The following is a 10,512-nucleotide window of genomic DNA, read 5'->3' as shown; positions in this document are numbered from 1 at the left end:
GAGTGGCCACGTTCTAAGCAGAGGTAACTGCAGACGTCAGGACCCCTAAAAGGAGAGAGCTTGGTGATTTCAGGGAGCATAAAGTAGCTCAGAAATATCATGAAACAGAATGTGGGACTGGGCTGGTAAAGGTTGTCTTGGCTAGAAGCCAAACAAACTTTCAAAGACTAAGAAAATTTAGGCTTTTTCCTTGGGGCAATTGAAAAACATTTAGCAAGGGAGCAAAATGAGATTTGTATCCAGCTTCCTTTCCCCACACCCTTTTAATTAGTGAAATTACTCTCTTTCCAAGAAGAACCCAAATTAACATTCTCATTTTTACCCCTCAAAAACTCTCCAAGAACAAAGTTGCTTGAGGTAGGAAGGAACCACTTCACCGGTCTCCTCCCACCTCACCTCTGCCTCTAGGCAAAACCTCACCTAGAATTGCTGAGATTTCTATTTTCTGTGTGTTCCTCCAAGGGATTATTCCAATTTTTGTCGTGGGTGTGTGCCTCTCCTCTTCCTTTACCAACCCAGCTACTATCTCGTGGTTTATCTGCCCAGCGGGGTTCTGGAAGGCAAGATGACAAGACGACGAAAGGAGAGGGGCAAGGCAAGCACAGAACTGGGAGGAAGGGTGATTTAGACTGTGCCATGCGTAACAACTCTCAAGCCGTTAGGGATGACCCCTCAAAATCAAGAGGCTGATCTGTCAGCCTCCAAATCAACAGCAGAGGAATTCAAGCAGGAGAGTCTTGGGCTGGGGGGGGAAGGCGTGTACCGATTAGCCAGCTGTGTGTGCAAACATAGGGGCCCGCTTCAGCACCAACCAGGGATGCCTGGCTCCCCGGAGCAGGGGTTGTCCCTAGCCTTCTCTCCAAGAGATCTCGAAATATTTTTGGAGGGTAGCTGTACTGGAGGAGAAAGGTCTGGTCTGGAAGGAATCCTGGCCCGGGATATTACATATCCATCTTCACAGAAGTAAAGGAGGGACCCTGGACGCACCGCCGACCCTCAGGTTAGTCTGTCCGATGACCCGGAACAGCAGCTGGAGCCGCCTCTACGCCCTCTGCCCACGTGCCGGCAATAGCAGCCACGTGGGGCTCTGCGGAAACGCCTTCGAAAAGATTTGTCCCCTGCGCTGCCCAGTAGAGAGGGAGGCCCGGGAAGAGCGCAGGAGGAGGAAACGGTACCGGCAGGAGGCCTGGCTCGCGCAAGCCTGAGGCGGCAGGGGGCGGGGCTTTCCCCGGCCACCAACAGGGGGCGGGGCCTCGGATCCGAAGGGTGGGCTTTGGAGGGCCGTGAGGAGCTGCTTCCCGGTCGCCAGGACTCCTCGGCTTCCGCCTTAGCTCAAACCGTGGCCGGGCCGACCCCGGGGTCGCCATGGAGTCCACGCTGGGCGCGGGCATCGCGATGGCCGAGGCGCTGCAGAACCAGCTGCCCTGGTTGGAGAACGTGTGGCTCTGGGTCACCTTTCTGGGCGACCCCAAGAGCCTCTTTCTGTTCTACTTTCCCGTGGCCTACTACGCCTCTCGCCGGGTGGGCATCGCAGTGCTCTGGATCAGCCTCATCACCGAGTGGCTCAACCTCGTCTTCAAGTGGTGAGACAGCGAAGCCCTCCCGCGTCCTGGTCCCCCACCCCCAAAGGCCCTGAGCCCTGTGCAGTCCTTGATCTCTCTCGTCAGCTGCCTCAAAGGCCTGGCTTCCCCCCCCCCCCCCCCCGACAGTGAACCCATGGCCTTAAGACCTCCCACCCCTACCCCGTGGCCACTGACTTTTCCCCTATGAGCATCTTTGTGCATCTTGGACCTCAGAGTCCCCATCCTAATCATTAAACTGGTGTTTAACGGGCCTGATCAGAGAAATCACCTAAGGGGGCGTATTTAAAATGCAAATACCCCATTCCACCTCAGACAGACAGATTTTGAAACTCCAGGGGAGGGGCTGGGAATCTGTATTTTAACAGGCATCTGTGGTGACTTAAGTAGCAGAAAGTCCTGCTTCTCAACTCCCTCTTTGATTCATTTATTCATTCGTTTATTTGACATAGTTTTTAAGAAGCATGCTTTGTGCCAGGCTTCACACTAGTGGCTAAGGACAGAAAAGGCTTGCGGATTAAGGTGTGGTCCCCCAGACCATGGCCAGCAGCATAAGGAGCGTTTGAAAACTTGCTAGAAATGCAGAATCTCAGGCCCCACGCCAGAGCCACTGAATCAGAATCTGCATTTAGCAAGGACCCCAGGCGATTTGTGTGCACAGGAAATTTCAAAAAGCACTGGGCTAAAGCATTGCCTTCCAGGGAACACTTTCTCTTCTCCCTTTTCCCCTTCATTCACTAGTAGGCTCTGCACACAGACTTAGAAGCCAGGAACCCCAGGCAAGTGGGTGGGGCCCTTGGGGTGTATCTCTTTGTGCCACCTGTTCTCTCTTGGGTGCAGAAGGGAGCTATACTTCCCGCTGGGCATGCAGCTGCACCTCCCCTCACCCCTCACCACTGTCTCTGTTGCCAGATTGCCAGCCTGGGGGAGGGAAGGGAGGTTCATAGGAGACACTTGAATGGATGGGCTGGAATGACTTGCTGAAAAACAAAATACCTTCCCTTCCACTCTTCTCAGCCAGGGCTTCATCCCTGCTGTAAACGGAAAGCAATTGTCTGATCTTTTCCTTCCTACTGAATTGCTCTTTGCTTTGTGCTCTCCTTCCTCAGAGTCTGTATAAGCCTTCCTCTCTAGTCCTGTTCCCCTAAGACCACCCCCTTGGGTAGACACTCTTAATGCCCCCCACATGGCAGAGCCCCTATTCATTTCCTAAGTATGTGTTGAGCATCTGGTGCATGATCCAGGCTCACTCTTTGGCAGGGAGAGGCAAGTCCCTTCCGCACCTCCCTCCCCAGCACTTGGCTTCCTGCCAGCATCTCTTCTGCTCTCCCACCTTTTCTCTTTCTGGCCACAGCAGCCTCTGCAGTGTGTTTCCCAGGGTCCAGCGAAGCACCTGGCTAAGCCAGTGGATTTTGAAATTTTTTGTCTTCCTCATTCTCTCTCAGCCTCCTTGTCCATTCCCCACTCCCATTTTCAAAGACCAGAGGCTTACCTAAGTAACTCAGGCTGGAATTTGGGAAATGGAGAGAGGAGAAGCAGGAGGGTCAGTGAGGGTCTGGGGAGGGAGGGCGAGGGGCAGGTCCTGGGCTCTCTATAGATGGCAAGAGCAGAGCTGGCCCTGTAGCGGGAGGGCTAAGGATGGGACTTCTGAGCATCTCAGAGCACACACACGCACACACCACAATCTCTTGCCTCCTTATCACTTTAAAAAAAATAGCATGCTTTCTCCTGTTCCAAGGTAAAAAACCCTGGCAAGGCAATGGCACAGAATTGGACACCCTTTCTGACTCCAGCCTGTAAGCCCTCCAGAGTGCTCCAGGTGTCCTTCTGCCTCAGCCCCCGTTCCCCTCGCTGTGTGTGCGTGTAATGGCATCTTGCATCTGTTCTCTTCTAGGTTTCTGTTTGGAGATAGGCCCTTTTGGTGGGTCCATGAGTCTGGGTACTACAGCCAGGCTCCAGCCCAGGTTCACCAGTTCCCCTCTTCTTGTGAAACTGGTGCAGGTGAGAAGCCTCAAACTTCCCTCTCCCAATGTGGTTAGGGTTCAGTGAGTGTTTGGTCGTACTTTTCAGCTGGGGCAACCTAATCAGAGGCCCAGCCTCTCAGTTACTGGGCCAGAGAACAAAGAAACCCAGGGAAGACCATGTTGAATTATAGGAGAAGAGCACCCGTGCCGCTTCAGGGCAGAGGGAGCTAAGGGTCAGTGCTGGAGGAAGGCTCTCCCCTCGGCCACGGGGAGGCGGCTGGGTTGAGCAATCACCAGGGGCACCTGGGTTCCACCAGCATCCTCTCACCACAAGCTTCTGAATCCCCTGGCAGGCAGCCCTTCCGGACACTGTATGATCACAGGAGCAGCCCTTTGGCCCATAATGACGGCCATCTCTTCCCAAGTGGCCACTCGGACCCACAGGTACACCTTGGCATTGCCCACCAACGGGGGCAGAGGTTATGGTACCCTGGACCCAAAAGACCCAGCAGCAGGGCAGCCTGGGAGCTGGAGTTCTGCAGACGCCGGGGCATCTGGTCAAACTGTGAGGTGCCTGGGTGCTGAGGGAAGCTGTGCGTGGACACCTCCTGAACCATTTGCCTCTCTTCTTTTTAGCCGCTGGGTGAGGGTGATACCTAGCTTGGCTTATTGCACCTTCCTGCTGGCGGTCGGCTTGTCCCGGGTCTTCCTCTTAGCACATTTCCCTCACCAGGTGTTGGTTGGCCTAATAACTGGTGAGCAACTGGGGCAACAGGGTGGACCCAGAGGGTGCCGTTGGCAGTGGGAGGACCAGTGTATGATCTTCCCATTGTTCAGCCAACCCCAAGGGCCCCCTTCTCCTGCCAAACTACCCTGCGGCTCGGGGTGGGGGTCATATCCCCAAACTCCTTGAAGCTGCTGTCACCCCACTTCCCTAGGTGCTGTCCTGGGCTGGCTGATGACCCCCCGGGTGCCCACGGAGCGGGAGCTAAGCTTCTACGGGTTGACCTCACTGGCCCTCTTGCTGGGTGCCAGCCTCATCTATTGGACCCTCTTTACACTGGGCCTGGATCTTTCTTGGTAAGTCCTGCTTTGAAGCTTGGGCAAGTTGGGGTCTGTCCTGCCTCACCTATACCTGGCCTGGTGGGTCTCTGGTTGGTTGTAGCTAAAACGGGACACATTAGCTGTTCACAAACATTGAGTCTCCTGGGGTCACGGCAGAACATGGCGGTAGGCCCCAAAGGGGTGGAGAGCCATCAGCCCTCTAGGACCCAGGGGAATCTCTCTCCTGGCAAAGACTCTCGCTCCCCACAGGTCCATCAACCTAGCCTCTAAGTGGTGTGAACGGCCTGAGTGGGTACACTTGGACAGCCGGCCCTTTGCCTCTCTGAGCCGCGACTCGGGGGCCGCCCTGGGTCTGGGCATCGCCCTTCACTCCCCCTGCTATGCCCAGGTGCGGCGGGCATACCTGGGACATGGCCAGAAGCTAGCCTGCCTTGTGTTGGCCATGGGGCTGCTGGGCCCCCTGGACTGGCTGGGCTACCCCCCTCAGATCAGCCTTTTCTACATCTTCAATTTCCTCAAGCACACCCTCTGGCCATGCCTGGTCCTGGCCCTCGTGCCCTGGCTGGTGCACACATTCAGTGCCCAGGAAGCACCACCCATCCGCTCTTCCTGACCCCAGGTGCCTCCTACTGCCACTTTCCCTCTCACAAAGCCCACACACTCCGTGACCTCCACACTCCGGGGAGGCAGCCCCGTCCCCTTCCAGCCCCCAACAGGCCCTGCTCATGGTGAATTTTCTACTTCTCCCACCACCTGGTCTCAGCCCCAAAGAAGGGCCTTCTCTCTCCCAGGAAGGCTGGTCCTCCTCCTGCCTTCCCTCCCATGTCCCCAAAGGGCAAAGGCAACAGTGAGACCAGTGGGTTCCTGTAACACTGTGAGGGGCTCAGAGCAGCCCCAATAAAGCCCTTCCACACCTCTGGACTCCTCTCTTGACTCTGTGCACATCTCCACTGGACTTGCCCGTGTGGCTGCAGGTGGAACCCTTGCCAGGCCACCTGTTCTGCACCCGCTTCAACCCTGTGCCCCCAGAGACTGAGAGTCAAAAGGAACAGGGAGACCTTCAGCCCGGGCCCTCTCCCCACCATCACCACGTAGGCCACACAGAGGTTCCAGGAGATGCTGTGGCTACGTTCAGTGAAACCTTGTTCTTAACCCACAGGACAGAGATCCCACTCCCTCCCACCCCAGCCTCTTGTTTCCTAAATTGGCTAGTCCAGGGGCTGGAGAAAGGTAGTTTTTTTTTGGCCAGGAGGGGGAATGAGACCCTCAACTCCATTTGAGAGCCCAGAGAACAGAGACATTGGCCCCAGAAGGCACTGCCAGAAACAAGTTTATTTACACAAGGACACACAGTGTAACAGGTTACACAATACTTAACTGAAATCCATGTCCAAGGAGACAAAGCAAGGAGTGGGTTTACATGAGAACCAGACCGGCCGTGGGGAGAGGGAGGGTAAGCGGCCCGGAGCTGGGGCTCAGCATGGGGAGGCCTGGTACCCTGGGCCCAGCCCCATCCCCATCCCCCAGGAGGATCTGGAACACACTAACAACACACAAGACACAAGCGCACAATGAACCAATGGTGGTGGGACTCCTGCCCCTCCCCTGGCTCCCTCAACCCTGCTCAGGCCCCTATTAGGATAATAAATATGTAAACAGATTGGTGGAGCCCTGGGGACGGGAGGAAAGAAAGTATATGCGGTGTTGGGGAGAAGGAGGGAGTAAGACTCAGCCCCCTAGGAGCTGCTTCCCATCTTTGGTTTCCCACAGGCTGGAGAGCATTCGCTAGAAGCCTTGTGGGCTCCTAGCCCTGGAAACAAGAAGGCTAGCAGGGCTTCTGGGAAAGAGAAAGGGCAGTGCCCAGCCCCATCCTGGTCTTAGTTCCCTTGGGCTGGTGGCCCACAAAGGAAGCCCAGGAGGAAGACAAGCTACAGCTGAGGGCAGACTCCTGGGTTCTGGCCCTGCTCCTTCTAGAACTCCCACTCACCATCCCCAGGCTTCAAAGCCAAAGGCCCCAGGAGAGAGGTGGGCCACTGACCCTTCTGCTTGCAGCGTGCTGGATGGCTGGGGAAATCTGGTCCTGAACAGCAGGGGGGCTCTCACCAGCCTGGAGCCCCCCTGCAGGGACCACCTTCTCCCCGCTCCCCAGACTGTGCCAGCAGAGGGGCAGGGAGGCCGACAGAGTAAGATGGAGAGCAGGCCCGGTTCTGCGCCTCCTCTTGGCCCCTCAGAACCCAGGAGTGCAGCTCCAAACCTCCCCCCACGCTTTCACCCTCTCCAGCCCCTGAGAAGGGGAAATAGGCCCTGAGGAGGGGAAGGCAAGACAGCCCTGCCCGCGGACCTCAGGCCCACTCAGGCCCACATCCGACAGCACAAAGCTTCCCTTCGGTGCTGAGGCCAGGAGAAAGGAGGAGGAGAGAGGGGGGCTGTGTGGAGATGGTGAGGACACTGGGGGAAAAGAGTGAGAATCGCAGGGCCGGAGCCCACCTCCCCTCCACTCTACATCTTAAGACTGTAGAGGGACCCTCCGGATCCTCCCCTGGGGCTGGAGAGGGGAGGAGGGTGAAATTAAGGCATTTCCCCCTAAGTCAGCTGAAGCCAAGGCACCAAACTTACTGTTCCCTCCTCACTCAGGGGGACCCCAGAACCGGAAGGTGCTATCTGGGCCCCAGGCCCACCTTGAGCTGGCCCAAGCTCCAAGGGGGACAAAGACAGAATGCAGGAAGTGGGTGTGGGATACAATGTGAGGGAAGGGCTGGAAAGGGTACCCCTGGCCCTACAGAGGGCGCAAACTTCTAGAGCTGAGACGTGGGCCACGGGGGGCGGGGGAAAGGGGGGGCCTGAGGCAGCTAAGAGGAGCAGGAGGGGCGAGGCTGAGAGACCCACACAGCAGACGTTGTTGAATGTGTGACTTTTTGTTTTTTAATAGAAAAAATAAACAAAATCACAATGAAGAAGCCCAGAGGAGTGGGGGCCAGGGCGTCACAGGGCAGGTTCCTGCTCCATGGGCTCCTCTGCTGGCCTGTGGGCACAAGCACAGGGAAGGGCACTGAAGCACTGTGGGATGGGGGGGAGCAGTCTGGGCGAGGGCAGGGAGGTGGGGGGCACCTCACCTGGGGCTGTGCTCCCGGCCTGCAGCAGCCTGGGCCTGCTCGGCCCCCACCGACAGCAAGGCCATGGCACTCACAGTCTCGGCCTCCTCTGTCTCACCGGCCTGGGCCTCCCGCAGGGAACGGCCTAGACCAGCAGCGAACCTCTGCACACAGCTCCAGTGTTTGCCTGTGGATGAGGGATGGGCCGGGGGTCAGGGAGAGCCAGAAACCCCCAAACGTACGGACACCCCCAGCCCTAGCCCTGGCGTCACGCAAGCTCCGCCCCCTTGGCAAGCTGGGCCCTGAGTCCCTCTGCCTGTGCCCACGCACTCTGGATCTCGATGACTTTCTCTAGCGTGGCCACTGCGTTGACGTTGGGCTTTTGTTGCAAGACTGCCTCGTCCAAGGGCTGCAGCTGGCAGGGGAAAGAAGAGAAGGCTTAGAGTGGCTGCCCCTCTAACCATCCCGCCGTTCAGCCCCATGACAGGGGCAAGCATAGCCTTTCTGGGGAAACCTCTATTTAGAAAGCCTTCCCTGGTCACCACCTGTCCTCAGGAATCAGGAAAACCTCACCAAGGGCCCTCGGTGCTGCCTGACCCAGGAGAGGGACCCTCCCTCGCTGGCCCCTTCCCCCTGGCCTACTGGCCCACCTCCCCCAGTCCCGCTGTGCACCCCTCACCTCCACGCTGAGCAGAGCGGAGACACACGCCTCAGAGGCATCACAGATGGCGGTCAAGTCATGGCCTCCCTCGAGGGCCAGCACCACCCGGCCCCCTGCCAGCGTCATCAGCTGCCTGGTCAAGTGGCCAAAACCTTTAGGGATGGGTGAAGGGAGGAAGAGGAAATGGTTAAAGAAAAAACTCAATTCAAGAAAAAGTCCGAAAGGAGAGAAAAAGAAACGAGAGATGGGACAAACAGCACAAAAGAAGATGGTGGATTTAAACCCAAATCGATATCCATAATAAAATTCAGTGTCAATGGACTAAATGCTCCATAAAACACAAAACCTAAGAGGCTAAAAAGATCCAATTACGCGTCTCCTAAGGAGCACCATGAAAAACCACCACTGAAACATGAGGGATCAGCGAGCTCCATCCCTACAACTCCTGGAGGAGATGCTCCCCCCACCACCTGCTTGCCCCTCAAGGCCAGGGTTGGCAGAGGGAGAGTGGGAGGATGCTGCCAGGATGATTCCAAGTCTTAGACCTGCCTTCAACCCTCCTCCCAACCTCCCACTCGACCCCATATTCACTGCTCCATAGCCTCCCTCGATCCCCCCACAGGCTCACATCTGGCGGTGACAGAGTAGCCACCCAGCGGAGACAGGTGTCCCTCGACGGCATCAAACCCGGCGGAGACCAGGACCACGTCAGGTGAGAACTCGTGGGCAATGGGCATCACCACTGCCCTGAAAAGGGAGGGCCCAGGCTGACCCTGGCAGGTGGCTCAGCCAGGCCTCCCCAGGCTCTGCCCCACACAGAGCCGACCCCTCCACCCACGCGGAACTGAGTGCCTTCTGCCCCTCCCATGGCAGGGCCCGGGGGTTCCCACCCCTCCCTCGGCTCTTCTCAGTCCCCACCTGAAGGCCGTTAGGTACTCCACGTCTCCGATGGGGGGATCCACACCTCCCGTCCATGCCACGTTCACATTGTACCCCACGCCCGGCCCTCCGCCAACCTGGCAGTATGGTTGGGGAGGGGTTACTCTCACTGCCTGGGGATCCCAGACGTTGCCCCGCCCTCAGCCCTGCCTCCAGCCCTCACTCCACTGACCTCTGTTCTGCATGGAGGGGCAGTTGGCTGGCGTGGTCCTCCCACTAGGAGCCCAGACTCCCCAGGTACCAGCACCACCACGGGCCTCCATGGCTCCCCGCCAGGTCCCATTCTGCTATCTCCCCGAGGGCCCCACGTTTGAGCCCAGGAGCTGTACCTCTTCAGGAGCCCCAGAGCCCGGAAAGAAGTTCCCATTGTCATAGCGATGCAGGGAGATGTAGAGCACGGAGGGGTCGTTGTAGAATGCTTGCTGGGTGCCATTGCCGTGGTGAATGTCCTAGTGGGAAGGGGTGGGAGCATCAGGGAAGAGGCCCAGGGTCTGACCCAAAGGTCAAAATTCTGCTTGGCCCACCCCGACCCTGTGGTGGACTCTGGGGGTGCAGCCCACCACTAGCTACAGGGCATCTGTGTTCTGTCCGCCACGGAATCACCCCACGCTTTTCTAACCAGGGTCTGCGGGCCGGGACATGGCACTGCACAGAGGAGACACAAAGCCAGGGGACGAATGTGGTGGATCTCCCTGCGAGCCCACTCCGCTCAGGAGTGTGGAGGGAAACAGTACGGCTAGTCAGGAATTGAAAGCAGACAGATGCATTCTGAAGGAGAACCCAACGTCATGAACTTTGAAGCCCAAGGTGGGCTTCGAAGAGATTAGATCCCTCCTTGCTGAGGCTGGCTCCTCACAGGGAGCGGTAGGGGCCTTTCCCTCTACTGTGAGAGGCAGAGGCGGAGAAGCACAGCGTGGCAGCAGGAACAGAAATGCCGGGGCCCACAGGCCTGATCCGAAACCCAGTACCCAACATCCCAAGCTAAGTAACCTTGGTTGGGTAAGTCCCCCAACAGCCCAGTGTTTCTGTTTATCGAAATGGACATCCTACTACTTAGGAAGCAAGGCGGCCATGAAGCAGCACCACGTGTCTGGCACACAGTCAGCCCCCAGTCAACAGGGACTCCAGCAACGGCAGGAGCTGTCTCTACCACTCAAGGCAGGAAATCTCCTCGGCTGCTCAAGGCTGCGGGCTGGGGGCCAAGGTGGACC

At 57.5% G+C, this 10,512-nt stretch overlaps 2 protein-coding genes across 3 annotated transcripts in view; one reads left to right on the top strand and one right to left on the bottom strand.

Moving 5' to 3' along the window:
• The first annotated feature begins 1,156 nt into the window (after window positions 1-1,156).
• Window positions 1,157-5,530, top strand: G6PC3 (glucose-6-phosphatase catalytic subunit 3). 2 transcript variants are annotated; one of them, XM_024760505.1, is made up of 6 exons: window positions 1,159-1,583; window positions 3,475-3,581; window positions 3,898-3,988; window positions 4,181-4,299; window positions 4,483-4,624; window positions 4,859-5,530. In XM_024760505.1, exons 1-6 carry the CDS (start codon window positions 1,366-1,368, stop codon window positions 5,220-5,222), a joined length of 1,041 nt encoding a protein of 346 aa, XP_024616273.1. In that variant the 5' UTR covers window positions 1,159-1,365; the 3' UTR covers window positions 5,223-5,530. The 2 variants fall into 2 exon arrangements, with proteins under 2 accessions (XP_024616274.1, XP_024616273.1); XM_024760506.1 differs by lacking the exon at window positions 4,181-4,299 and having other exon boundaries at window positions 1,157-1,583; window positions 4,859-5,026.
• A 1,978-nt stretch (window positions 5,531-7,508) lies between these two features.
• HDAC5 (histone deacetylase 5) overlaps window positions 7,509-10,512 on the bottom strand; it is a 29,202-nt gene continuing 26,198 nt past the window's right edge. Inside the window, 7 exon segments of the mRNA XM_024760713.1 lie at window positions 7,509-7,631; window positions 7,723-7,888; window positions 8,032-8,116; window positions 8,381-8,514; window positions 8,991-9,109; window positions 9,281-9,378; window positions 9,631-9,750. Of these exon segments, the coding sequence (XP_024616481.1) occupies window positions 7,592-7,631; window positions 7,723-7,888; window positions 8,032-8,116; window positions 8,381-8,514; window positions 8,991-9,109; window positions 9,281-9,378; window positions 9,631-9,750 (762 nt within the window). The 3' untranslated portion in view covers window positions 7,509-7,591.

The sequence above is a fragment of the Neophocaena asiaeorientalis genome, unplaced genomic scaffold (genome assembly GCF_003031525.2).
Source record: "Neophocaena asiaeorientalis asiaeorientalis breed wild unplaced genomic scaffold, Neophocaena_asiaeorientalis_V1.1 scaffold30, whole genome shotgun sequence".
In the NCBI taxonomy this organism is placed as follows: Eukaryota; Metazoa; Chordata; class Mammalia; order Artiodactyla; family Phocoenidae; genus Neophocaena; species Neophocaena asiaeorientalis.
Note: the sequence above shows the minus strand (reverse complement) of the source record. Positions and strands in the feature narration are given on the sequence as shown.